At 39.6% G+C, this 26,711-nt stretch overlaps 1 protein-coding gene across 1 annotated transcript in view; it reads left to right on the top strand.

Moving 5' to 3' along the window:
* KCNMB4 (potassium calcium-activated channel subfamily M regulatory beta subunit 4) overlaps nt 1–21,459 on the top strand; it is a 73,260-nt gene extending 51,801 nt beyond the window's left edge. Inside the window, exon 3 of the mRNA XM_021091986.2 lies at nt 18,124–21,459. Within this exon, the coding sequence (XP_020947645.2) occupies nt 18,124–18,292 (169 nt within the window). The 3' untranslated portion in view covers nt 18,293–21,459. The remainder of the gene's footprint in view (nt 1–18,123) is intronic.
* The last annotated feature ends 5,252 nt before the right edge of the window (nt 21,460–26,711 follow it).

Genomic DNA, 26,711 nt, shown 5'->3' on the forward strand with positions numbered 1-26,711 from the left:
TGAGAAAGATAGGTATTAACTCTTTAAATTTTTGGTAGAATTAATCTGGGAAGCTGTCTGGTTCTAGACTTTTGATTTCTTGGAAGGTTTTTCTTATTTATTCAGTTTCATTCCTGATAAATAGTCTGTTCATATTTTCTATTTATTTCTGATTAAATCTTGGGAGATTGTATGTTCTTAGGAATTTATCCATTTCTTCTGGATTATCCATTTCATTGGTATGTAATTTTTTTGTAGTAATCATTTATGATCCTTTGTATTTCTGTGGTGTCAGTTGTAACATCTCCTCTTTCATTTCTGATTTTATTTATTTGGGCCTTAATTTTTTTCTTGAAGAATCTAGCTAGAGGTTTATCAATTTTCTTTATCTTTTGAAAGAACCAGCTGTTTGTTTTATTGATCTTTTTTTTAAATTGTTTTTTAGTCTCTTCTTTGTTTATTTCTGCCCTGATCTTTATATGATTTCTTTCCTTCTAACTTTGGGTTTTATTTGTTCTTTTTATAATTAAAAGAAAATTTGTAAATTTTTTTTTTGGCTGCACCCATGGCACATGGAAGTTCTTGGGCCAGGGGTTGAACCTCTGCCATAGCAGTGACCCAAGCTGTTGCAGTGACAATGTAGGGTCCTTAATCTGCTGTACCACAAGAGAATTCCCTTTTTAGTTTTTAAGGTGTGAGCTTAGATTGTTTATTTGATATTTTTCTTGTTTCCTGAGGTAAGCTTGTATCGCTATAAACTTCTTAGTATTGCTTTTGCTGTGTCCCATTTAATTGGGGTCATTTTACTCCCATTTTCATTTTAATACAGTGTTGTTCAACATCCACACGTTTGTGTTTTTTGCAGTTTTTTTTTTTTTTCCTTGTGGTTGCTTTCTAGTCCCATAGTGTTGCAGTCAGAAAGAATGCTTAATATAATTTTAATCTTCTTAAATTTACTGAGACTTATTTTGTGGCCCACCATGTGATTTATCTTGGAGAATGTTCCACCTGCACTTGAAAAGAAAGTGTATTCTGCTGCATTTTGGATAGAATCTTCTATATATCTGTTAAATCCATCTGGTGTAATGTATCATTTAAACCAAGGTTTTCCTTATTGACTTTCCAGACTTTCTGAATAATCTGTCCGTTGATGCAAGAGAGGTGTTAAAGTTCTCTACTATTGTATTTCTCCCTTTATATTCATAGATATTTACTGTATATATTTAGGGGTTCCTATATTAGGTGTGTGTATATTTATAATGGTTATTTCTTCTTGTTGGATTTATCCCTTTATGAGTATGTAATGTCCTTCTTTATCTCTTGTTACAGTCCGCATTTTAAAGTCTGTTTTGTCTCCTATAAATATTGCTACTCTACCTTTCTTTTTTTTTTTCCCCCACTGTACAGCATGGGGATCAAGTTATTCTTACATGTATACGTTTTTTTTCCCCCACCCTTTGTTCTGTTGCAATATGAGTATCTAGACATAGTTCTCAATGCTACTCAGCAGGATCTCTTTGTAAATCTATTCTAAGTTGTATCTGATAACCCCAAGCTCCCAATCCCTCCCACTCCCTCCCTCTCCCATCGGGCAGCCACAAGTCTCTTCTCCAAGTCCATGATTTTCTTTTCTGTGGAGATGTTCATTTGTGCCGGATATTAGATTCCAGTGATATCATATGGTATTTGCCTTTGTCTTTCTGGCTCATTTCACTCAGTATGAGAGTCTCTAGTTCCATCCATGTTGCTGCAAATGGCTTTATGTCATTCTTTTTTATGGCTGAGTAGTATTCCATTGTGTATATATACCACATCTTCCTAATCCAATCATCTGTCAGTGGGCATTTGGGTTGTTTCCATGTCCTGGCTATTGTGAATAGGGCTGCAATGAACATGTGGGTGCACGTGTCTCTTTTAAGTAGAGTTTTGTCCAGATATATGCCCAAGAGTGGGATTGCGGGGTCATATGGAAGTTCTATGTATAGGTTTCTAAGGTATCTCCAAACTGTTCTCCATAGTGGCTGTACCAGTTTACATTCCCACCAACAGTGCAGGAGGGTTCCCTTTTCTCCACAGCCCCTCCAGCCCTTGTTATTTGTGGACTTATTAATGAGGGCCATTCTGACTGGTGTGAGGTGGTATCTCATGGTAGTTTTGATTTACATTTCTCTTATAATCAGCGATGTTGAGCATTTTTTCATGTGTTTGCTGGCCATCTGTGTATCTTCCTTGGAGAACAGTCTGTTACCTTTCCTTTTGTTTCCATTTGTGTGAAATACTTTTCTCTGTCCCCTTACTTTCAGACTGTGTGTGGTCTTTAGATCTGAAGTGGTTCCTTTGAAAGCAGCATATATACAGGTCTTTTTTTTAAAATGCATTCAGCGACCCTTTGTGTTTTGATTGGAACATTTAGTCCATTTCCATTTAATTCTTTTTTGTTCTTTTGCTCTCTTCCTTATAATTTGATGATCATATTTAGTGTTATGTTTGGATGCCTTCCTCTATTTTGCATGTGTATCTCTCATAAAGTTTTGGTTTTTGATTACCATATGCTTCAAATATAACAGCATATATGTGGTTATTTTCAATTCATGACCTCTTTAGTTTAAATGCATTCTAACAACCTTACGTTTTCACTTCCCTCACATTTAATGTTTTTGACATTGTATTTTATTTTACTACTTTTGTCTTTTAACCTTCCTGCTAGCTCAATTAGTGGTTGATCTCCTACCTTAACTGAATGTTTACTTTTACCAATGAGATTTTTTTCCCTTCATAACATTCATATTTTTAGTTATGGTCTTTTCTTTTCTGCTTAGAGAAGTCCCTCTAACATTTCTATAAAGCCTGTTTAGTGGTGTTGAAATACTTTAGCTTTTGCCTGTTTGGAAAACTCTTTTTGCTCCTTCAAATCTGAATGATAACCTTCCCAGGAAGACTATTCTTGGTTCTAGGTTTTTTCCATTTATCATTTTGAATAGATCATGTCACTCCCTTCTGACTTGCAAAGTTTCTGCTCCAAAGTCAGCTGATAGTTGTATGGGAGTTCCTTTGTACATGACTAGTTGCCCTTCCCTTGCTGCTTTTAAGATTATCTTTATTTTTAATTTTTGCCATTTTAATTACAATGTCTCTCTTTGGGCTCAGCTTGTTTGGGACTCCTGTGCTTCCTGGACTGGGAGATCTGTTTCCATTCAGAGGTTAAGGAAGTTTTCAACTCTATTTCTTCAAATAAGTTGTCCACCCCTTTCTCTTTCTCTTCTCCTTCTGAAACCCCTATAATATGAATGTTTGTATGCTTGACATTGTCCCAGAAGTCTCTTAAACTATTCTCATTTTTAAAAATCCTTTTTTCTTTTTCTATTTAGCTCAGGTGATTTCCACTACTCTGTATTCCAGATCACTGATCTGTTCCTTTTTGCATCATCTACTCTACTATTGATTCTTTATAGTGTATTTTTCTCTCAACTATTGTATTCTTCAGCTTTGTTTGGTTTTTGATATTTTCTCTTTGTTAAAATTCTCACTGTGTTCATCCATTCTTTTCTTGAGTTTATTGATCTTATGATCATTACCTTGAACTCTATTTGGTAGATTTATTTTGCCACTCTTTAAAGTTCTTTTTCTTAGGTTATATCTTGTTCTTTGTATTTGGAACAGATTTCTTTTTTTGCCTCATTTGGCTTAATTCTCTGTGTTTATTTTTAATGTATTAAGTGGGTTATGTTTCCAGATCTTGGAAAAATGGCATTATGTAGGAGACATCCTATGAGATCCAACAGCACACTCCCATCTGCTCACCAGAGCAGTATACTCTATGGGTGCCCTCTATGTGAACTGCATGCATCCTTCTGTTGACAGGGCCAACTACTGTGGGCATACTGGTAGTTGGTGAGGCTAGCCCAGGCCCAATTGGCTGCCAGACCCTGCCTTGTAAGTGGGTATTGGCCTGCCCAAGAGGGCCCAGGGTTTGTGCTGGCCTGCTGGTGGGCAAATACTCCCTCAGCACTAGTAGACTAGAAGGGAGACTCTGGGTGGCACTTGCCAGCACCAGTGTCCTCATGGTAGAACAAAATTTCCAAAATGGCTCCTGCCAGTGTCAGTGTCCCCAGGGGGAGTTCTAGTTGCCGCCTCTCTAGGGGGCTCTCTAAGATCAACAAGTGAGTTTTCCAAGTCTTCTTTCAAATTACTGCCTTTGTGCTGGCACTTGGAACGTGTAAGATTTTATGTGTGTGCCATTTAAGCACAAAGTCTGTGTTTACTACGGCAGTCTAACTCTCTGGTATTAAGGTCCCACTGGTCTTCAAGGCCAGATGTTCTGGAGGCTCGTCTCAGTGCAGGACCCCCAAACTGGGGTGCTCAGTTTGGGACTCAAACCTCTCACTCTTTGGGAAGAATCTCTGCAACTGTGATTATCCTCCTGCTTCTGGGTTATCCACCCAGGGGTGTAGATTTTGATTATATGTCACTTCTACCCCTCCTACCCATCTTGAGTGGTTCCTTCCTCATATCTTTAGTTGCAGAAGACTAGTTTCTGCTAGTCTTCAAATTGTTCTCATAGATAGCTGCTGTGGAAATAGTTGTAATTTTGGTATATGAGGTGAGCTCAGGGTCTTCCTACTCCACTGTCTTGACCACTGACACTACCCTGCTCTTCTTTCATTAAATATAGAATTGATTTTCTTTTCATGTGAATATTGACTATTTGTTTTTATTTTTGCCTATGGGTCATTGTGGCGGTTTTTTTTTTTTTTTTTTTGGCTGTACAGAAATATATACGTTTTCTATAATTGGATCATCTGTGTTTTCTTAATAGTTTGTACATTTTGTGTCTTAGAAATTAGGGTTGCTAAATTTAGCAAATTGAAGTACAAGAAAAGCAGTTAAATTTTAATTTCTAATGAACAGTGAATAATTCCTTAGTACAAGTAAGTCCAGTAGAATATTTTAGACACACCAAAAATCCCAATATTTTAGGCGTACACACACACACATACAAACAAAGGACTTTCCCCCCCTCATTTCAGGGTTATTATTATTATTTTTTTAATTCAGATGTTCTTCTAGAGCATCCATCATTCATTTTTTACAATTAAATAATTTCTAATCTATCTGGTTTTTGTTTGTTTTTTTGGTGGGAAAAGTAAGATGGGGAGCCAATGCTGTTTCCCCCAAACAATCAATATTGTCCCAACACAATTTATTGAATAACCTCTCTTTCCCACACTGATTTAAAATCGTATTCATTTTCATTTTAAAATTGGAACTATACAGAGTTCCCTGGTGGCCTAACAGTTCAGGATTCAGTGTTGTCAGTGCTGTGGTTGGAGTTTGATGCTTGGCCTGAGAATTTCTGCATACTGCAGGTGTAACCAAAAATATGTTTTTAAATAAAAAAATAAAATTGGAACTACAAAGTAGGATACACAAGGTAAGAACTATTATGGGAATTATCTGTCACAAATAGAAGAATATAAATGTCTTCTTTTCTCCAGTTTATTTCTGGTTAAACCTTAAATGTAAGCATTTTGGCCTGAAAACACCTACAGCCATATGTGAAATAAATAACTTACCTGGTAACAAACCAATTACCCCAAAGAACAGATTTTTCTTAAGAAAGGCTCACAGGGATTGCTGGGTCAAGTCTCACACATTTTATAAAATCTTCCTCTTCTTTGATGCTGTCAGGGAACTAAAAGTCACACTGTCCATCATTCATAGGCATGGATACAGGTGACTTCCTGAGCCGCTCCCAGAGGTGGGTGGAAGAGGAAAGGATTTAATGTAAATTTAACGCAGTCTTAAGTCTGCCTTAGAGAATAGCTAGTTTTAAATTTTCCTCCGTTTTTTAAAATGGAACAAAACCAGAGGATTTAAAATTATGCCAAGCTGACTCTAGGATAAAATCGATTCATTGATTTGCCTTTTTTAAAGACAAAAAGTCGTAAGCATCCTCCTGGTCTGCAGGTCTTGAGGATAACCTCATTTTTTTTTTTTTTTTTTCCTGAGAACTCAGGAGAGATTTTTCTCAGGCAGATGATCCCTAATGGGCCCATGACCTCAGGGTTTTTAGAGTCAGGATGGGGAAACGAGAGATGTATAAAACATAACTACTACCATGTAGTGTGAGTAAAACCTTAAAAGGAGGTTGTTGCTCTGGCAGCACAGACCTGCCATGGTTTTCCCAGGCCTCTGCCATGGAAGACCTGGGCTTGAGACAATTACTTGCCTGGGCAGCATCTGTAGGGACAACCATCCTGGTCATTAGGAAACGTTTGCTACATAAGCCCTACCATTGTAATAATTTAATGTTTTGGAATCATGGTATTTGTGGGATACTTTTAGGGGATAATTTCTGTTTGTTCCCAATCAAAGTGTGACTGGTTTTTTCCCCTCACTTATCTCTGTCTGAGATGCACATAAATTAAAGTACAGTTGACACTTATAGATTTGACTGTACAGGTCCACTTATACATGGATTTTTTTTTTTCTGATAAATGCTATGGTACCATATGATCTGTGGTTGATTGACTCTCTGGATGCAGAACCCAGGATATGAATGGCTGACCATTATATACAGATTTTTTTTTTTTGATCTTTTGTCTTTTTTTAGGGCTGAACCCATGCCCTATGGAGGTTCCCAGGTTGGGGTCCAATTGGAGCTATAGTTGCTAGCCTACACTGCAGCCACAGCAACACCAGATCTGAGCTGCGTCTGTGACCTATGCCACAGCTCACGGCAATGCCAGATACCTAACTCACTGGGCAAGGTCAAGGATTGAACCCACGTCTTCATGGATACTAGTTGGGTTCATTAACCACTGAGCCACGACAGGAATTCCTACATGCAGATTTTTGACTGTGTGGAGGTCAGCGCCCCTAATCCCCTAGTTGTTCAGGGGCAATGGTAATCATTAGCTTTTTAAACCAATTCTGTTTCTTAGCATTGCTGTCTCTAAGCCCCCCTGTTTAGAACTGGAATGATGCCTGTGGTGGGCAAAGGAGGCTGATGGGGAATGAAGACATTTCTACGCAAGGAATTTTTATTTGATCAAAAAATAGTTTTGTAGCTTCAGCCTGGTAATCTTAGATTGAAGAAGATATTTGGAGAAGATATGTTACTGCCAACATTTTGAAATAATTTTTTGAGTTGTGAGCCCCACGTTTGTAATGACAATCATTAGCATTACCACCCCTTATTGACTGAGTATTGATTGCTTGCTATTAGGCAGCCATCTGCCTCACACATCGCATGCATTATCTGATTTACTCCTCGGGAGAATGCTATAAGGTAGAAATTATTATACTCATTTTACAGATGAAAAAATTAAGATTCAGAGGGCTTAAGTTTTTTTGGTTTTTTGGGGGGGTGGGGCACACCTGTGGCATATGGAAGTTCCCAGGCTGGGGCGAATTGGAGCTGCAGCTGTGGGCCTACACCACAGCCACAGCAAAGCCACATCTGAGCTACATCTGCAACCTATACTGCAGCTTGCACCAATGCCAGATCCTTAACCCACTGAGTGGGGCCAGGGATCAAACCTGCATCCTTATGGATACTAGTCAGGTTCATTACCACTGAGCCACAACAGGCACTCCTAAGTATTTTTCTTTAGATCAAGTAGTTAGCAAGTTGTAAAACCCATATATATGTGTACATATATATACATATTTTACACACACACACACACACATACATATTGGTCTTGCCTGTGATATGCAGAAGTTCCCAGGCCAGGGATTGAATCTGCACCACAGCAGTGTCCCTAGCCACAGCAGATCTTTAACCTGATAGGCCACCAGAGAACCCCCTCTAAAGCCCGTATTTAAACCAGGTTTGTCTAACTCAAGTTCATATTCTGAAATACTGTCATACACTTGAAAGACTACTTAGGACTTCCTATCAAGGGGAACTTAAAGTATAATTTTTCTTATTTATAATTAATTTAACCCTTTATTGCTCTAAAATATCACATCTGCCAGTTTACTGTATATCCTACCAAGGCTAATGCAAATTTTTCTCTCTAGAGACTGCAGGTTTGGGGCTTAATTTAGTTTCCTCCATGAAGAAAGGGCAAGCTTGAAGAACAGTGCTTAAACAATTAAACATTACAACTCTAAGTTCACCTAATTGGAGAAAATAGTTTAAAAAATGTAAGGATGTTTATGGAGTGACTGTCGTGGCTCAGTGGAAATGAATCTGACTAGCATCCATGAGGATGCAGGTTTGATCTCTGGCCTTGCTCAGCGGGTTAAGGACCTGGCGTTGCCTTGAGCTGTGGTGTAGGTCGCAGACGTGGCTTGGATCTGGCGTTGCTGTGGCTGCAGTGTAGGCCGGCGGCTACGGATCCGGTTTGACCCCTAGCCTGGAAACCTCCATATGCTGATAATACTTATAGACCTATAATCAGCCTTTCATCCATAGGTAGATACCATCTATGGAGCCAAACTGTAATGTTGATGGACTATCTCTCAACTTTTAAAAGCTGTTATTATCACAGTATCACTGCTGAACTCAAGTGGATTTTCATCATAGAGCAAATCACTGTAAAGAATACCGCACAGGGTCTCTGTGTCCTGGTCCCTGTTTCCTACTGTAATTTATATCATAACTTGATACAAATTCTAGATTAGCTCTTCAGGTGCCTTTCTCTGATTGTACAAGAAGGTAAGCACACTCTTCTCCTTTCCTAGCAAGTTCTTATGATTGCTTTGAGCAGCAACTAAACAAACACATTGTTTAATTATTCTCAGTAAAGACAGTTCAATTATGCCAAAACCAAATTCAGTCTTTTTTTATCAACCAATCTTCAACATCTTTCAGTAGGAAAAAAAAAATCTTTTAAACATTATGAATCAATAGATCAAGTCAGTTTCTTGGTGGGGTGCATTTCATTTTTTTTAACGTTTTTTTTTCTTTCTGTTTTTTAATCAACTTTTTTTGTCTTTTTCTTTTTTTAAATGGGATGCATTTTATTTCATTCTCCTTCTAGAAAGTGCATAGCATAGTTTTGTTAAAAATTGAGACATTTAAGAATACGCACATCAAGGTTTTCTAGACTAGATGTCAGCAATCAACAATTCCTCCCTGAAGATCTTCTATGACATAACTACCTCTCACCTGTGTCATTCAACTGAATATTTGTTTATACATTAGAGACTTTTATAGAAAACTTTCAAAGGCTGCTTGCAGCCCAACACCAAGCAGACAAAGTTTTCTGTGGATAAATACATGTCAAGTTCTTTGGTTTTCTCTTTTTTTTTTTTTTTCCCTTTATTTGACCACGCCCACAGCCTGTAGAAGTTCCCAGGCCAGGGATGGAACCTGTACCACAGCAGTGACCCAAGCCACAGCAGTGACAGGGAACTCCTGATTTTCAGTTAACACATCATTTTGTCACTTCCATGTCAGGAATCTAATCTGCCGGAAGACTCTCCTTTCGACCAATATCAGAGACTCTTCCTCAGTGATTTGCCCTTCTGTTATTGTCAAAAACCAGGCTGATAGATTTGATATTTACAAAGCAGAGTTGGGAGTTCCCCGGTGACTTGGTGGTTAGGACTTGGCACTTTCACCACTGCAGCCCAGGTTCAATCCCTGGCCTGGGAACTGAGGTCCTACATCAAACCTCTGCAGCCAAAAATTAAAAAATAGAAAGCATTGTTGGCAGGGGATGTGGGCATGAGCCACAGGGAGGGATTACAGGGAGTACAAAGAAACCATTGCAGTGATGGATATGTTTATTCTCCTGGTTATGGTGATGGTTTCACAAGTGTACACATGTGTCAGACTTATCTGATTGTATACTTTAAATATGTGCAGTTTGATGTATGTAAATTATGCCTCAGTAAATCTGGGGAAAAGATAGAAAGCATTGGTAAGGTCAGTTATTCCCAGATGTGAGTAATCATCAGCCTCACCTGGAAACCTATTTAAAACCTCAGTAGAACTGAGACCTTGGAATCAGTATCGTGAAAATCCCTCACATGGTTTCATTAACCAGCTTTGTAAAACTGCTGGTGTTTTACAGATTGCTTTATGTAAAAGTGCACACAACCTAATTTATGGAGTTTAGCCCTAGCAAAAAAATTTGATCTGGAAAGTTGGCACGCTTCCTTTTGTTTATGTCATGGCAGCTGTATAACTCATCTCTCCTTTTTTTCCCTTGGGCACTGAGATGCTCAGAAAGCCACTTATGCTTAAGGCAGGAGCTTTTCTTAGCCTGGGATTTCTACTTTTTTCCCCATGCTTATTACATGGTAGTTGTTTGTTTACTGGCAGTTTAAGGATTTTATTGTACTTAAGGTTTTTGTTTTTATTGTAGTCTATTTCAGATTCCTTTAAAAAGTAGGTCATGTTACAAATAATAAACAAGATTTAAAGTAGGAAGAGATAGCACCTATTCAAAAAGTTTGGAAGATGAAAACATTGCATTTTTATGTCACTTGGCTATACTGCTATACCAGAGGCCTGGCACATTGGAGTGACATTATGCCTGCAGAATTATTTTAGGATTGTATTAATGACAAGGCATTTGTAGACTTTAAAATGAGATTTTATCAGAATCCATAAGTATGATTTCTAGTAGTGATGCAGCAATTCTTTCTCCTAGAAATATGGGTAAAGCTTTGCAGCTAAGAAAGTTTCCAGTGTTTATGGTATACCTGATATGTAAATATACATAATTGGCACATGCCTATTCTAAGAAGGGTTTAATGAATGCCCTAAAGATTGGTAGATTTTTGCAAGATGAAATAAATTAGAAATGTGTGAAGAAAATAAGACAAAGCATGAGGGGTCTGCTTGGCCCAAAAAAGTCATTATAGTCTTGCTAGAGATGGTCCAAAATCTTAAGTTCCTAGCAGCCTACATGAAAAGGAAATTTTTCTGTTCAGATAAGAAGTACTTGTGGAGTTCCCCGTCGCGGCTCAGTGGTTAATGAATCTGACTAGGAACCATGAGGTTGTGGGTTTCGTCCCTGGCCTTGATCAGTGGGTTAAGGATCCGGCATTGCCACTAGCTGTGGTGTAGGTCACAGACGCGGCTCGGATCCCACATTGCTGTGGCTGTGGCATAGGCTGGTGGCTACAGCTCAGATTAGACCCCTAGCCTGGGAACCTCCATATGCCGAGGGTGCAGCCCTAGAAAAATACCAAAAACAAACAAACAAACAAAAAAACAAAAAAACAAAAAAAAAAAGAAGTACTTGTGATAATAAAGCTAGAAAGATTCCTGTTTCCTAGAGAATCATCATGGTGAAAACACTTTGAAGGCGATTATCTTGTCTTTTGATAGGTACAGTTACCATCAGGTGATACTAGTAAACTATAATGTAGTTTGGATTTTTATGTGAACTGGTTAAGATGAGTTTAAGAAATGTAGGAGTTCCCGTCATGGCACAATGGTTAACGAATCCGACTAGGAACCATGAGGTTGTAGGTTCGATCCCTGGCCTTGCTCGGTGGGTTAAGGATCCACCAGCTGTGGTGTAGGTCACAGACGTGGCTCGGATCCCGAGTTGCTGTGGCTCTGGCGTAGGCTGGTGGCTACAGCTCAAATTAGACCCCTAGCCTGGGAACCTCCATATGCTGTGGGAGCAGCCCACAAAATGGCAAAAAAAAAAAAAAGAAAAAAAGAAAAAAGAAATAGCCTGCTAAATAGCTTCGTGTTTCACTCCCAATACTTTTTAACTACCAGAATTTTTCACAGTGCTTATTAAACTTTACCATCTATTATTCGAAGCCAGGAGCCTCTCAAAAATGCAGATTTCTGAATACTACAACCTCAGGTTCTGATATAGTAAACCAGGGGTTGAAACCCAGGAAGCTGCATTTCAGCAAACACCATAGATGATTCAAATTTGAGAAAAGCTGGCCGAGGGATAAATAGTACAGGTTTAAAAATCATACTGACGATAGGATTTCAGACCATTAAATCATTATTTCAAGTTGTGTAATCTTGGGGAAATGATTTTTCTTTGCCTCACTTTCTTTGATTATAAAATGGCAATTACAAATTCTTCCAGGGAGTTCCCACTGTGGCTTAGCAGAGGACACAGGTTCGATCCCTAGCCTCTCTCAGTGGGTTAAGGATTTGGTGTTGCCGTGAGCTATGGTGTAGGTTGAAGACATGGCTCAGATCCTGCATGGCTCTGGCTGTGGTGTAGGCTGGCAGTTGCAGCTCCGAAATGACCCTTTGCCTGGGAGCTTCCATGTGCCGCGGGTGCGGCTTTAAAAAGCAAAAATAAAAATAAAATTTTAAAGCAAAAAAAAAAAAAAAAAATATATATATATATATATACTTCCAGCATAGGGTTGTTTTAAGGATCAAGTGAGATTAAATGTCCTTCCAGAGTACCTGGAAGGTGGTAAGCACTTAATAAATGCTAGCTACTATTATCATAATATACATTCAAAGCTCAACTCAGGGTAGGTCCAATCCTTAGGAAAGTAATTTAAGGGAACCCATAGCATTTACTCTTGTTTTATGATATTTGTACACATCCCCCTCAGGGCTTAAAAGTGCTTTCCATTAGCATTTCCACACAACCCCAAAGATATCTCTTGCTTACTTTTTTGAAGCTCTCAGATATAAAGTAATCATTCTTTTTTTCATTTGTCTTTTGCTTATTGCCGACATCCTCATCACCATCCTGAGTTTAATACATCATATTCAGATCCCATCAGGCCCTATATCTGTTTGCCAAATGCTGAAAACAGTGTTTGTCAGAAAATTTTCCTTTTTGGTCTCACCATTGTGGAATTATGACAAACTGAATCCTGAGCCCAAACGCCTTTAGAAATGATTTTTGCTAACCCATTCAAAATCTGCCTGGTAAAGTTGCAGGAAGTTGGGGGGGTTGGGGGTTGCTCCTTCAATTGAGGCACTAAAGGCGCAGTTTGAAAAAGCTAGCCTTTCATTATGTAGTAAGGACAATGTAGAGGTAACATCAGTAAATCCTACAACTGAATGATAGACTTAAGCTTAACTAAGCAGAGAAACAAGTGTTTTCTTCTAGGGAGGAAAAACTATTTTTTCTTCTACTCATCTGAGGTTCATTGCCTGGGACCCTGTAAATTAGAGTGTCATAAGACTGGTTAACAAGAGAAAAATAGAGAAGTCTGTTAACACATGCATCATGCCTACACAGTGATGAGTAGCTCAAAGAGGTGGTTAGACTTGGACTTATAGCATCTTTTTTTTTTTTTTTTTTTTTTTTTTTTATTTTAAGATAGCAGTACATGTTTAGAGAAGGGACAAGATGAGGTGAAAAGGACCTTGAGTTTCTAGGGCAGCGTTTTGTAGGAAGGTAAATATATGAGGAGCTAATGGAACATAAGTGCTGAGTTAATGAAGTTTGTTTGATAGATTCCTCTGGCTTGTAAGGCTATAGCGTTGTCTCCAGTGATTAACTTCTGTCCTTTCTGGACGAGAATGGAAGGGGAACACCTTTATAAAATTTATGTCCTGCTTTTAGGCAAGTAGCAGGAGGGTGTGCACTTTCTTGGATCTGCTTCTTCTCAGTTGCTTTCAGTTCAAAATAATCCTTCTGCCAAAGTGGCATATTCTATATCCTTCACTTCTATTGAAGGAGACTGTGGGGCATCTTAGAACCGTGTAAAGTGGAAACAGACATCAAGTATTCTTTTTTTTTTTTTTTTGTCCTTTTTTGCCTTTTCTGGGGTCGCTCCCACAGCATATGGAGGTTCCCAGGCTAGGGGTCTAATAGGAGCTGTTTCCACTGGCCTACACCAGAGCCATAGAAACACAGGATCCAAGCCACATCTGCGACCTATACCACAGCTCACGGCAACACCGGATCCTTAACCCACTGAGCAAGGCCAGGGATCGAACCTACAACCTCATGTTCTTAGTCGGATTTGTTAACCACTGAGCCATGACGGGAACTCCGACATCAAGTATTCTTAAAGAAACCACGTGCATTTTTATAGAATATTTCTTCCTCAGAGGCCTTTGAAGAGATTACAAATTCAACATGTGTTAACTCAAGTGAATGATGGGGTTTTGTCATTTGAAATATTAAAAAATGAAGTTTTGCCCCAAGGGTTTTTGGGGGGTAGAATGCTAAGCAGTTTCTAAATAAAACAAATATCTGGGTCCAGTATTTTTCAGTGATTATTTTCTCTCCTCCTTTTACTGACTTTCTTCTTTTAGTATAAATTCTTCCAACTGGGTCTCAGAAAACATGTATAAGGGTTCCAGCCACCTTCATCTGTGGCTATTTTCTTGGCTCAGTTGTACAATACAGTAGAGCCCCCTTATCTACAGGTAGGGGATATGTTCCAAGACCCCCAGTGGTGGATGCCTGAAACTGTGAATAGTACCAAACCCTATAGACACTGTGTGTTTTTTCCTACACAGACATACTTGTGATGAAGTTTAATTTACAAATTAGGCGCAGTAAGAGAATATCTGAATTGCCAGTATCACTGCTCTTGTGCTTTGGGGCCATTATTAAGTAAAATAAGGGTGACTCAAACACAAGCCTTGCAATACTGTGATAGTGGATCTGATAACCATGACAGCTCCAAAGTGACTAACAGGCAGGATACGCTGTACAAAGGGGTGCTTCACATCTTGGGTGGGACAGAGCAGGACAAAGAGAGATTCCACGGCAGTCAGAATGGTACACATTTTAAAGCTTATGAATTATTTCTGGGATTTTCCATTCAATATTTTTATTTTTATTTTTTGTCATTTTAGGGCTGCCCTGGTGGTATATGGAGGTTCCCAGGCTAGAGGTCGAATCGGAGCTACAGCTGCCAGCCTACACCACAGCCACAGCAACATGGGATCTGAGCCACATCTGCAACCTACACCACACCTCACAGCAATGCCAGATGCGTAACCCACTGAGCAGGGCCAGGGATCAAACCCAACTCCTCATGGATACTAATTGGGTTCGTTAACCACTGAGCCACAGTGGGAACCCCCCATTTAATATATTTAGACCTCAGTTGCCTCAAGGTAACAAACTGAAAAGCAAAATGGCAGATAAGGGGAGGGAGCTACTGTATAGAAGTAAAGGATTCAACCTCAACAATAGTGACTAGAGAAGGCATATATATAAAAGATACTTAGGGAAGCATTTTACTAGAAAATTAGCTGCAAAATGCATTTGTTATGGAAACAACATGCAAATTAATTAAAATCGTGTTAAAAATCCAAGTCCCTCTCCACCAGCCCCCTCCTTTTTAACTGTTTTAACCATGGGTAAGCGTTCAGTACATTCACATTAGTGTACACTGTTGACCTTTGATGAAGACTCTAGCTTATGTTTGAACCACTTAATTTTGGAGGGCTAGAACAATCCAAGAAAGACAGGGAGGAGAGGAGAGGAGAAAGGAAGGTAGGTAGGATTGAAGGTAAGAAGGAAGAGAGGGAGGAAGGTCACCCCAAGGTAGCTCTTACCTTCCCTCGCACACTCACGTAGAGGGTCTGACAGCTGTGACTTCTCATAGTTGGGGAAAGAGCTGTGACTTCTCATAGTTGGGGAAAGAATGGTGACAGTGTGCGAGGGGTGGGATTTCAAAGACTGTGAAATAAGACTATAACTGTATTGTGCCCTGGTTATCTTGGGACCAAGGGTTCTCCTTTTTTACCTTCAAGGCTTGAAGTTTGGTGAAATTTTGCATGGATAACAAGACTGCCGTTGGGATGGTTTCCCCTTCATCTGTAGCAAGTGTTTACCTAGCACCACCGATGTGCAGAATAACAAGCAGTGACAAAGTCAAGGGTCTTACTGGAGTAAAGGATATGCACATTGATATATGTCACAAATTAATGGTAGTACAAGTCTTGAAGATAATGTGTTGCTACAGGAATTCAGAAAAAGGAGTAACTTCTGCAAGCTGGAATGATTTTTGCTTAATTGTTACAATGACTCTGCATTCACTAAGTTCAAATTTTAATTGAAATCAAATGTCAATAAAAATCTCACTTTATGTGCAGAATTCGAAATGATATGCACAAAAAAGGGCAAGGATTATGTAATTCTAGAGCCAGTCTGCAAAACCACTTATCTTAATGCTGCATGATGGCTGCATTATAGGTGGAAGAGAAATACCCAACATTCTTTATCAGTCTTCTGGGAAAATAGGTCTTGAATTATGAGAGCTCTGATTATGGAGAATGCCTCAGGAATGCATTTCTCTGTTAAATGCACTGCTCTTGTACTCTAAAGCTTCTGATATTCTTGAGAGCAATTGGACTGATTATTCTGCATTATTTTATTTTCCGGTGGAAGCATAGCTACTCTTGTGTAACAGAAAAAACTTCCTGTGGATGAAATGGAAATATCTTGCAAATATGTAAATCTCTTACATGAAAGCTCAATCTCAGGATCTCCCACTAGTGGCCAAAGACAGGAGATCACGGCTAGTGAGATGTATCTCATCTTCACTTTGGGGTTATGAGACCAATGTTGCAAATAGAATTGCAAATAGAATCCCACATTGATAAGACTGAATATATTGCTAACGCTTGGCAAAATTTATCAAGAAAGTGGTCAAAAAAAAAAAAAAAAAGAAAGTGGTCAGTAATTTAAAATGATGGCCAGTCCTACCCAGAAGCATGGAAAAACACATTAAATCCAACTACTCACTTGTTTGTTCATTATTAAAAACTTTCACATAATGAAGCTGAGTTGACCTGAAGACTACACCACAGGTCTTTCTGACCAAATTCAAATAGTGGCTTTAGCTGATGTTTTTTTTGTAAATTAAGATCATTTGTCAGGTACATGAAAAGATGTTCAATATCATAAATCATCAGGGAACTGCACATCAAAACCACAATGAGATATCACCTCATACCTGTGAAAATGACTATTATCAAAAAAACAAAAATAACAAGTGTTGGTGAAGATGTGGAGAAAGGGGAATTACTGTTGGGGGGCATGTAAATTGATGCAGCCACTATGAAAAACATATGAAGTTTCCTCAAAAAATTAAAAATGGAACTACCATATGATCACATGATCCGGCAATTTCACCTCTGGATATTTGTCTGAAGAAAATGAAAACACTAATTTGAAAAGATATATGCTCCCCATGCCTATTACAGCATTATTTACAATACCCAAGACATGAAACAACCTGTGTCCAAAAATGGATGAATGACTAAAGAAAATGTGATACCACATACATATATATACTCACATATATATTTATATATATATATATACACACACACACACATATACTTACATACAATGGAATATTATTCAGCCATTAAAAGAGAACAAGGAGTTCCGTCATGGAGCAGCAGAAATGAATCTGACTAGGAACCATGAGGTTGCAGGTTCAATCCCTGGCCTCACTCAGTGGGTTAAGGATCCAGCATTGCCACGAGCTGTGGTGTAGGTGGCAGATGCGGCTCGGATCCTGCATTGCTGTGGCTGTGGTGTAGGCCAGCAGCTGTAGTTCTGATGAGACCCCTAAGCCTGGGAACCTCCATATGCTGTGGGTGCGACCCTAAAAAAATGACAAAAAAAAAAAAGAACCAAATCTGCCATTTGCAACAACGTGGATGAATGTTGAGGGTATTATGCTAAGTGAAGTGAGACAGAGAAAGACAAATATATGATTTCACTTCTATGTGGAATCTTAACAACAAACAACCAAGTTTATTTAAGATACAGAGATTAGATGGGTGGTTGCCAGAGGTGGAGGGTTGGGGAGGTGGGCAAAATAGATGAAAGGGGTAAAAAACAAAACAAAACCTCATTTGGGTTTGGGTTTGTTTGAGAAGGCCAAAACTTAAGTACGTTTTAGACTGATTCAGCAGACATTAAAGGGTAAGTGAGAAAATGGAACATGCTAAAAACTTAGAAGGGAGGAAAATAATAGTGTCAGAGATGGCTACACTTTTCACATTTTACAAGGAAATTACATGATAAATAATATGCAAATTTGCACCCATTACTTGATTCAAGACCTCAGAACTTTCCACCATGGGTTTGAAGCACAAAGCACAGTATTTATACTCAGGGTGAAGGCTTCACTTCCAATGCTGGTTATACCCTTTGGACCAGAAAGCAAGCTGAGCTCCATGCTGTGAAGAGCTATGCCATGCCAAGGCGGTTGACCACTCTTTCTTTCCTGTTCTCCACTGTCTTGCAGACCGGACGATGTGCTCCTGCATCGCACTCATGATGAGATCGTCCTCCTGCATTGCTTCCTCTGGCCCCTGGTGACATTCGTGGTGGGCGTTCTCATTGTGGTCCTGACCATCTGTGCCAAGAGCCTGGCAGTCAAGGCAGAAGCCATGAAGAAGCGCAAGTTCTCTTAAAGGGTGTCAGCTTGTGGAAGCCAAACACAGAAGCTGCACTTCTCGCCACACGTCTACCTGCCGAGCCTGTTTCCCAGCGCAGGAGGTGGAAGGGGCTGGGAGAGGTCTCTGAGAGGCTGCTCCCTCAATGACAGCAGAAACAGGCACAACTGGAAGACTTAGAACCTCATAGATTGTTTTCCATGTGTCGTAGCCATGGCTGAAGGGTCCAGCTCTTAGCTGTACGGAGTAATCGTTGCAGAAAATCCTATAGAAGTTAATTTTCTTTAGGAAGTAACTGTGTATAATTGTACAGTGTAGGATACAAACCATTATGATTTATGCTACTTAAAAATATTAAAATAGAGTGGTCTGCATTCTTTTCTATTTCCTTTTTTATGCTTAGAACACTGGGGTTTTAAAAAAGGGTCTTACGGATTTCATTTGATTTTGCTAGATTAAACTTTTCCTTGGAGACAGGGGTGCTGGCACAAGTCTCTCGACCTCACCATGTAATCCCCAGTTTCCATTAAAGAAAATACCTTCTGACTCCTGCTTGCAAAAGGAAAACTACACTGTTAATTCAGTTTCCACGTCCCTTCTGTGACTCTGCAACAGGGAACCCTCAGAGGTTGGGAAAACTTATCCTCCGACACCTGCCTTTGCCTCTGCATCATTTTTCACCAGATTATTTCTTAAAAGAGGGAGACGATTCTGAAGAAGGCCCGTCCTAGCTCTAGGAGCACTGTGCCTCTTTATTCATCTGTTCCAATTATTTTTGATTGGTTTTTTTTTTCTTTGTGCAATAGAATGTACACGATGTGAAGGACACTTTTCAGCTTAGCTAAATGCCGTTTTCATTTCTTTTTTCTTTTAGGTCAGAAAAAAAATGTCAAAATCAGTTGAAGCATTTTATTTCTCATTTCTTTGTCCTTGACTTGGATGTTTTCAGTATTAAAACAAGAATATTGATGCAGTTGATTTGTTTGCTTGGACAAACCTGGACGTGCAAGAGATCACTCTGCTGATGCGCATTCTGTGCCTTTATCAAAAGTTGATTGAGGAGACCATACCTCTTTGCATCTGTTCTTCAACTCAGATTCCAAATATCAATCACAGGTCTCAGTGAATATCAAATCTACCCTATTTATTTACCACATGGACTCAAACTTTTGTTTAGATGAGATGTACGTTTTTGGTCAAGGAGACACTGACAGCATCATTTCTTTTGGCTTTCTTCTAGTATTCCTCAGACATGCTTCTATTAGAATAAAGGCAAATGGGAATTTAAAGACAAGCTCTCTTCAGTTAATTGCTCCGAGTTCTAAGATTACATCTTAGTAGAATGATGGTTTCCTGACTTTTAGCCCACGTACCACCAGTGTTTTCTTAATTTTAGAATACAAGCACTTGAGAGAGCCATTGTCTTCTGCAGAAGACTAGGGTGTTGGATGACTATGATTTCTTTTTTTCCAATTCAAATGTTACAGATTTCACTGTGAACAAGGTCTTGAACACAGTATCACAGTATTCATGACATCTTTTAAGGCAGCTACAGTGCCTTGACTTCAATCCCAGTTTTCGGTTGCAGCATCCTTGTTGTCTTGGCAACACAGTGAACCATCCTGAAGCACAGAGTAACACGAAACTGGGAATCAGAAAAAAATCATCGTCTTTGCATCACACTGTGGGAGAGCAAGTCTATCCATTTTATCTTCGCCCAATAATCTGTGATTAACTGATTACAAGGAGTGGATGAAAATAATGCATGGACATATGTGTTGGTAAAAAGGGCAGTTAATACATATTGATCTGAGTTGTTTACCAGTTTGATACTCATCCATTTTGCATATTAATGAAATGCTTCTAGTGAGGCTCAGAGTATATCTGATTATATCCCGTAGGTTGATTTTTGGAAAAGAGGAGAAGTACACTGAATTCCTGAGGTCACATATAGTTTTAAGGTCTTTCTTGCCAGATCAATTCGAGGTTCCTTATATGTACTGTTAAAGGTAAAAATCCAAAAGAACAAGGAGAGGACATTTTTAATATCATAGAAGAGAAAGGAGCTTAACGTCTTAAATGTTTAAATTCTTTGTGTGTGTGTGTAAGGGAGGAAATGGTCGAGGCTGCTGTAGCAGAAACCCCTAAATGTGATGACTCATGTAAAATAGAAGTTCTTTTCTTTCTCATATAGCAATCCTGAGGCCATTGAGAAATACAGGGCAGGAAGGGCAGGTCTGTTTCATAAGGTCACCAAGAGAACCAGAATTCATCTACCTTGTTGTCATTACCAAAGACGGTGTTCCTCTCATGGTCAAAGCTGGCTCAGAGAAGCTCATTCACTTTGCAGCCAGTGAAAAGAGAGAAAGTGGAGAGCAAGCTATTTCCTTTTAAGGAAGTTGCAGCCATTACTCTGCTCATGGCCCATCCACAAATGCTAACTATATAACTCTCTCTACCTAGCTTGAAGGATGGCTGGGACATGTTATTTTCAGCCTAGTGGACATATGTCCTACTAAAACTCGGGGGGGTGGGGGGAAGAAAAAAGGCAGAATGAATACTAGAGTAAATGACAGAATGGTGGGCGGCTGTAATTGGCCCAGGCCACGATGAAAATCTGAGCAGGGATGACAAAGATCTCTTGCCCTGGCAGCATAGAAAGTCCAGGGCAAGACCTTGATTAGACCCTGAATCTGTTCTTTTCGAGAAATTCCCTTGTCCACTGTCTGTTGTGGCCCCTAGTTTGACTGGAAAATTCTTGCTTGTCAGGCTCAGCCACACCTGATACTTTGGGGAGGCATCATAGCCTTGGCAGGCATCTGCCTGCTGGTGCAGATTCCTAAACCTGGATTTCCTTAGACAAACATAGATTTTTATAGTTTATAGGATTATTGTTGATTTGGCTGTGATCAGGAGTCTGGCTCCATATTTGATGTTTGACTGCTAACAGCTTTCTCTTTCTGCTCCACCTCTGGGCAAGCTGATGAAAGAGCCTGGGTACCTCCTCCTTTAGAGCAGATGGGAAGTTCATACCTGCCCTCACCTGCTCATGGAACCCTCTCCCTGCTCCACTCCCTAAGAATCATAAAAGCCAGGCCAGTCAAGTCATTTGGGGATCTGCTTGGGAACTGCCCCACTCTCCCAGAAAGTCTCATTATGTGAACAATAAACCTTTTCATACCCTCTTGATGTGTGTGATTATTAGTCTCAACATCCAAACCGAATTTGGGGTAATGGGGTCATCTGGCCTCAGAGAAGTGTATCAGATTGGTGATAGGATTTCGTCAAAACATGGTATTTGGGTTGTTTTGCTTTTTGTTTCATTAGTTCACGTGAAAGTAACCAAAGCCAGAGGGCTACTCTCATTATAGTTCTCAAGGCAGCAGCATCTCACTAGGCTCTGGGCTTGGCCCGTATCTCCATCCTTCAGTGAAATGGCAGCCACTTTGAAGCCTTCTGGAGTGAGTTTATGTGAGAATTGGTACCCTTGATCTGGTCTTTTCTGTTCAGCTGACTTCCTGCTGACTCCTGCTGTCTGGAGTACAGAAGCAGTTGGGCTGCAGAATATAGGCTCAACTCCTGTAACCAAGCTGTGTTGCCTACTCGTATACTAGTTTTCTTGTTTCACTATTTGTCATAGTACCTTACTGAAAAACGGCAAAAAGCAACCAATGCATAGCGTCACTGTGCTTTTTTTCTAATTACTTTCCCCATAGCTGCAGGTCTGCCTTCCAAGTTGTTACTAGTGCCAGTTTTATCTAACGGTTAGTCAAAGCATAACCAGGGTCTCTTGTTTTCCATCCTGCAGTATCTGTTTCCTTGCTGCCTGGCAACAATGCAAAGCTGCATATCTTAGACTTTTGCTATGACAGGAATATAATTTACATTGCCTTTTCCTGACTGTTCTCATCTGGTGATCTCAGCTGTTGGTTCCTAGATCTCTTCTCTCCTGTTTTGAGCTCTAAGACCTGCCCTGACCTGTTTTGAGCTCTGGATATATGTTGCAATAGCTCTGTTGCAATCTCAAGTCTCTGCCTCAAGCTTAGTAATGGGCAGACGATGCAATGACAGTAACTAATGGGACAAGGTATTACCAGACAGCATAGACAGAGAACCACATACCTGGCTCAGATCATTTGTCCTGGAAAAGTACTGGAATACATCAATCCGTTATAACAACCTTTTCCTAATTTCTTAACATTTCCCGGTACATGGTCTAGAGTTCATATGCACTCTACCCTTTTAGGGCCTATGCACATGTGGTCCTGTCCCCTGGTCTGGACCTCTCTTTTCACCATATTTGTAAATCTGGGTCTTCTTATTCATCAGGTCTGAGCTTAAGGATTGAGTTTTCCTTGAAGCCTTCCACAGATCCTATTTAAGTAGATTTCTCCTGTCATCCTCTTCCTTTTCATCTTTCTTTCTTCTTTTGTAGTACCTATTGCTGCTTGTGTTAATTTATTTGTTTCCTTGTGTATTATTTATCTCTCCTATTAGATGATAAGTTATGAAGATCCATAAGAACAATGTTGCTGGAATTTTTTTCCCATCACTGGCATTATGCCTGACACATTAAGGTGCTAAATAAATGGATAAATGCTCCCCAGATCCATTATGTTCTTTGTACATATTGTTTCCACATCCTTTCCAAGTAACATATCGATCTTTTTATCCATAATGACAATGATAATAATGCTCCCATTAACTCTTTTTATTTTTTTCTTCTTAGGGCCACACCTGTGGCATATGGAAGTTCCTAGGCTAGGGGTCGAATTGGAGCTGCAGCTGCTGGCTGACACCAGAGCCACAGCAATGAAGGATCCAAGCCGCATCTGTGACCTACACCACAGCTCACAGCAACGCTGCATCCTTAACCCACTGAGCGAGGCTAGGGATTAAACCTGCATCCTCATGGATACTTGTTGGGTTTGTTACCATTGAGCCACAATGGGAACTTCCCCCCATTAACTCTTTTTTTTTTTTTTTCAAGACAGAAATTTTTTTTTTTTATTTTCCCACTGTACAGCAAGGGGGTCAGGTTATCCTTACATGTATACATTGCAATTACAGTTTTTTCCCCCCACCCTTTCTTCTGTTGCAACATGAGTATCTAGACATAGTTCTCAATGCTATTCAGCAGGATCTCCTTGTAAATCTATTCTAGGTTGTGTCTGATAAGCCCAAGCTCCCAATCCCTCCCACTCCCTCCCCCTCCCATCAGGCAACCACAAGTCTCTTCTCCAAGTCCATGATTTTCTTTTCTGAGGAGATGTTCATTTGTGCTGGATATTAGATTCCAGTTATAAGTGATATCATATGGTATTTACCTTTGTCTTTCTGGCTCATTTCACTCAGTATGAGAGTCTCTAGTTCCATCCATGTTGCTGCAAATGGCATTATGTCATCCTTTTTTATGGCTCAGTAGTATTCCATTGTGTATATATACCACATCTTCCGAATCCAATCATCTGTCGATGGACATTTGGATTGTTTCCATGTCCTGGCTATTGTGAATAGTGCTGCAATGAACATGCGGGTGCAAGTGTCTCTTTTAAGTAGAGCTTTGTCCGGATAGATGCCCAAGAGTGGGATTGCAGGGTCATATGGAAATTCTATGTATAGGTTTCTAAGGTATCTCCAAACTGTTCTCCATAGTGGCTGTACCAGTTTACATTCCCACCAACAGTGCAGGAGGGTTCCCTTTTCTCCACAGCCCCTCCAGCACTTGTTATTTGTGGATTTATTAATGATGGCCATTCTGACTGGTGTGAGGTGATATCTCATGGTAGTTTTGATTTGCATTTCTCTTATAATCAGCGATGCCCCCATTAACTCTTTTTTTTAAAAATGATTTTTACTTTTTCTATTATAGTTGGTTTACAGTGTTCTGTCAACTTTCTACTGTACAGCAAAGTGACCCAGTCACACACATATATGTGTATGTGTGTATATATATTCTTTTTCTGACATTATCCTCCATTGTGTTCCATCACAAATGACTAGATATACTTCCCTGTGCTATACGGCAGGATCTCATTGCTTATCCACTCCAAATGCAGTAGTTTGCATCTGTTAAATGCAGACTCGCAGTCCATCCCGCTCCTTCCCTCTCACCATTGGCAACCACAAGTCTGTTCTCCAAGTCCATGAGTTTCTTTTCTGTGGAAAGGTTCATTTGTGCCATCTATTAGATTCCAGATAGAAGTGATATCATATGGTATTTGTCTTCCTCTTTCTGACTTACTTCACTTAGTATGAGAGTCTCTAGTTCCATCTATGTTTCGGCAAATGGCATTATTTTGTTCTTTTTTTTATGGCTGAGGAGTATTCCATTGTGTATATGTACCACATCTTCTTAATCCATTCGTTTGTCGATGGACATTTAGGTTGCTTCCATCACTAACTCTTTTTAAGTGGTTTCTGTGTGCATCTATGCTTTGTCAAACATCTAAGTTATTCAGCAGATCTGGGCAGAGTGAGACAGCACAGTACCTGGGCATAATTAACCCTAGAAAACATTAAAATTAATGAATTAACAAATACGTGTTTCAGTTTTAACCTTAAAATGAAAACAGATAAAGCTAATGAATTCGCAGCTTAATACAACACACATTTATTATCTCATCATTTCTGAATTTTAGAAATCAGAAAGTAGTTTAGCTGTAAATCTAAATTATTCTTGGTGAAATTTTGCCATTTACAAAGATAAGTGCACGGGTTAGGGTTATAGTAGCATAAACATAAGAAGCAGGGGTCCAGCAGAACGATCGCAGGGAACTTTTGATAAGAACTCAATTTGACAGGCGCCTTAGAACGAAAAGTGAGCAAAGTCCAGTTGTTTGCATTTTTTTGACTGCTGTGAAGGAACTTCCAATGAAGTCACTGGAGACTTCAGGAGTAGACTTTTCAGTAACTTTAGACAGCTTTCAAGAATAGATACTGAAGCATATGTGACCCTTGCTCTTTCCTCACTTTTTGTGAATATTCTTAAGCCAGAAAAGAGGGCTTTACATGCAAAAAGACTGAAATTGGAAATAGCCTCACTCCCAGATCTTGAACATCTCAGGGAAAATTTTGGAAGAGCCTCAGAGACCTTAGATTTAGAATAAATTAATGTTATTACAGATAAAACTACCAGATGCTTGGAGTTCCCACTGTGGCACAGTGGGTAAGAATCTGTAACAGTTTGGGTCATTGTGGAGGCGTGAGTTCAATCCCTAGCCCAGGAACTTTCATAGGTTGCAGGTGTGTGGCCCTAAAAAAAAAAAGAAAAGAAAAAAAAACTACCAGATGCTTTAATGGAGGGAAATCCTAGATAAAGATGCCTGTAAATGTTGTAAATAGATAGGATATTGGAAAAGCAATTGTGCTAGTTAGTAAGCTGAAGAAAGGAAAAATCGAGTGAATAATGAGGGATAGTCAATGGTGAAGAAGTAACTAGGAAGATAAGGGTTAGTTGAACAAGGTTGTTGGTTCAGATTTCTCAGCCCCAAATATCTTCCTTCCTCCTGGTACAGGGAGGGTACCTTTCGGGAGGGAAATTTATCTCCTCCTTCTGGGGAAGAAGGACAAGTGAGCAGAAGGTCAGAGTGGCCTCCTTCAGCTTAAGTAAGGTATTTAACACACCCAGATGCCATTGTGGGGGGATAGCCTGAACCCCATCAGGCTGCTACAGTACCAACCTGAGACCCAGGGGGTGAGGATATAGATTTGTTTAGGACTTGAGGGTCGTAAATAGTCATTCCCCACTTCCCTGTGATACTAAACCCAAATGCTGTTTCATCATGGGGTTACATATTCTAGACTCATAAATCTGCTGTGCTGTCTTTAGAAGTTCCTTACTGTACATTAAAATAGTTAATCCCGGGAGTTCCCGTCGTGGCTCCATGGTTAATGAATCCGACTAGGAACCATGAGGTTTCGGTTCGATCCCTGGCCTTGCTCAGTGGGTTAAGGATCCGGCGTTGCTGTGAGCTGTGGTGTAGGTTGCAGAAGTGGCTCAGATCCTGCGTTGCTGTGGCTCTGGCGTAGGCCGGCGGCTTCAGCTCCGATTCAACCCCTAGCCTGGGAACCTCCATATGCTGCAGGAGCAGCCCTAGAAAAGGCAAAAAGACAAAAAATAAATAAATAAATAAATTAATTAATTAATTAATTAATTAAAATAGTTAATCCCACTCCCCCTTTCCTGGAAAAGTCAACAATATGCCTGGAGAGTTATGCTTCAGTGATAAAATGGGATACCCTCCTGCTTTTTTTCATAAGGCCCTGACCTTAGGGACCTTGGCTTTCTTGCAATTCTATTCTTACCCAATACGTGCATGACCTCTTGACCTTTATTAGAGTCTGAAGATGAATGGAGCTCTCTCAATTAATTTCATTAATCTTCCTAACAGTTTGAATTCTTAAGGACTTCAAGTTAGGAGGAATGTTATAATTT

The sequence above is a fragment of the Sus scrofa genome, chromosome 5, assembly GCF_054392235.1.
Source record: "Sus scrofa isolate SSC_HxYL_T2T_F1_AM1 chromosome 5, Sscrofa_HxYL_maternal_Yorkshire_Landrace_v2.0, whole genome shotgun sequence".
In the NCBI taxonomy this organism is placed as follows: Eukaryota; Metazoa; Chordata; class Mammalia; order Artiodactyla; family Suidae; genus Sus; species Sus scrofa.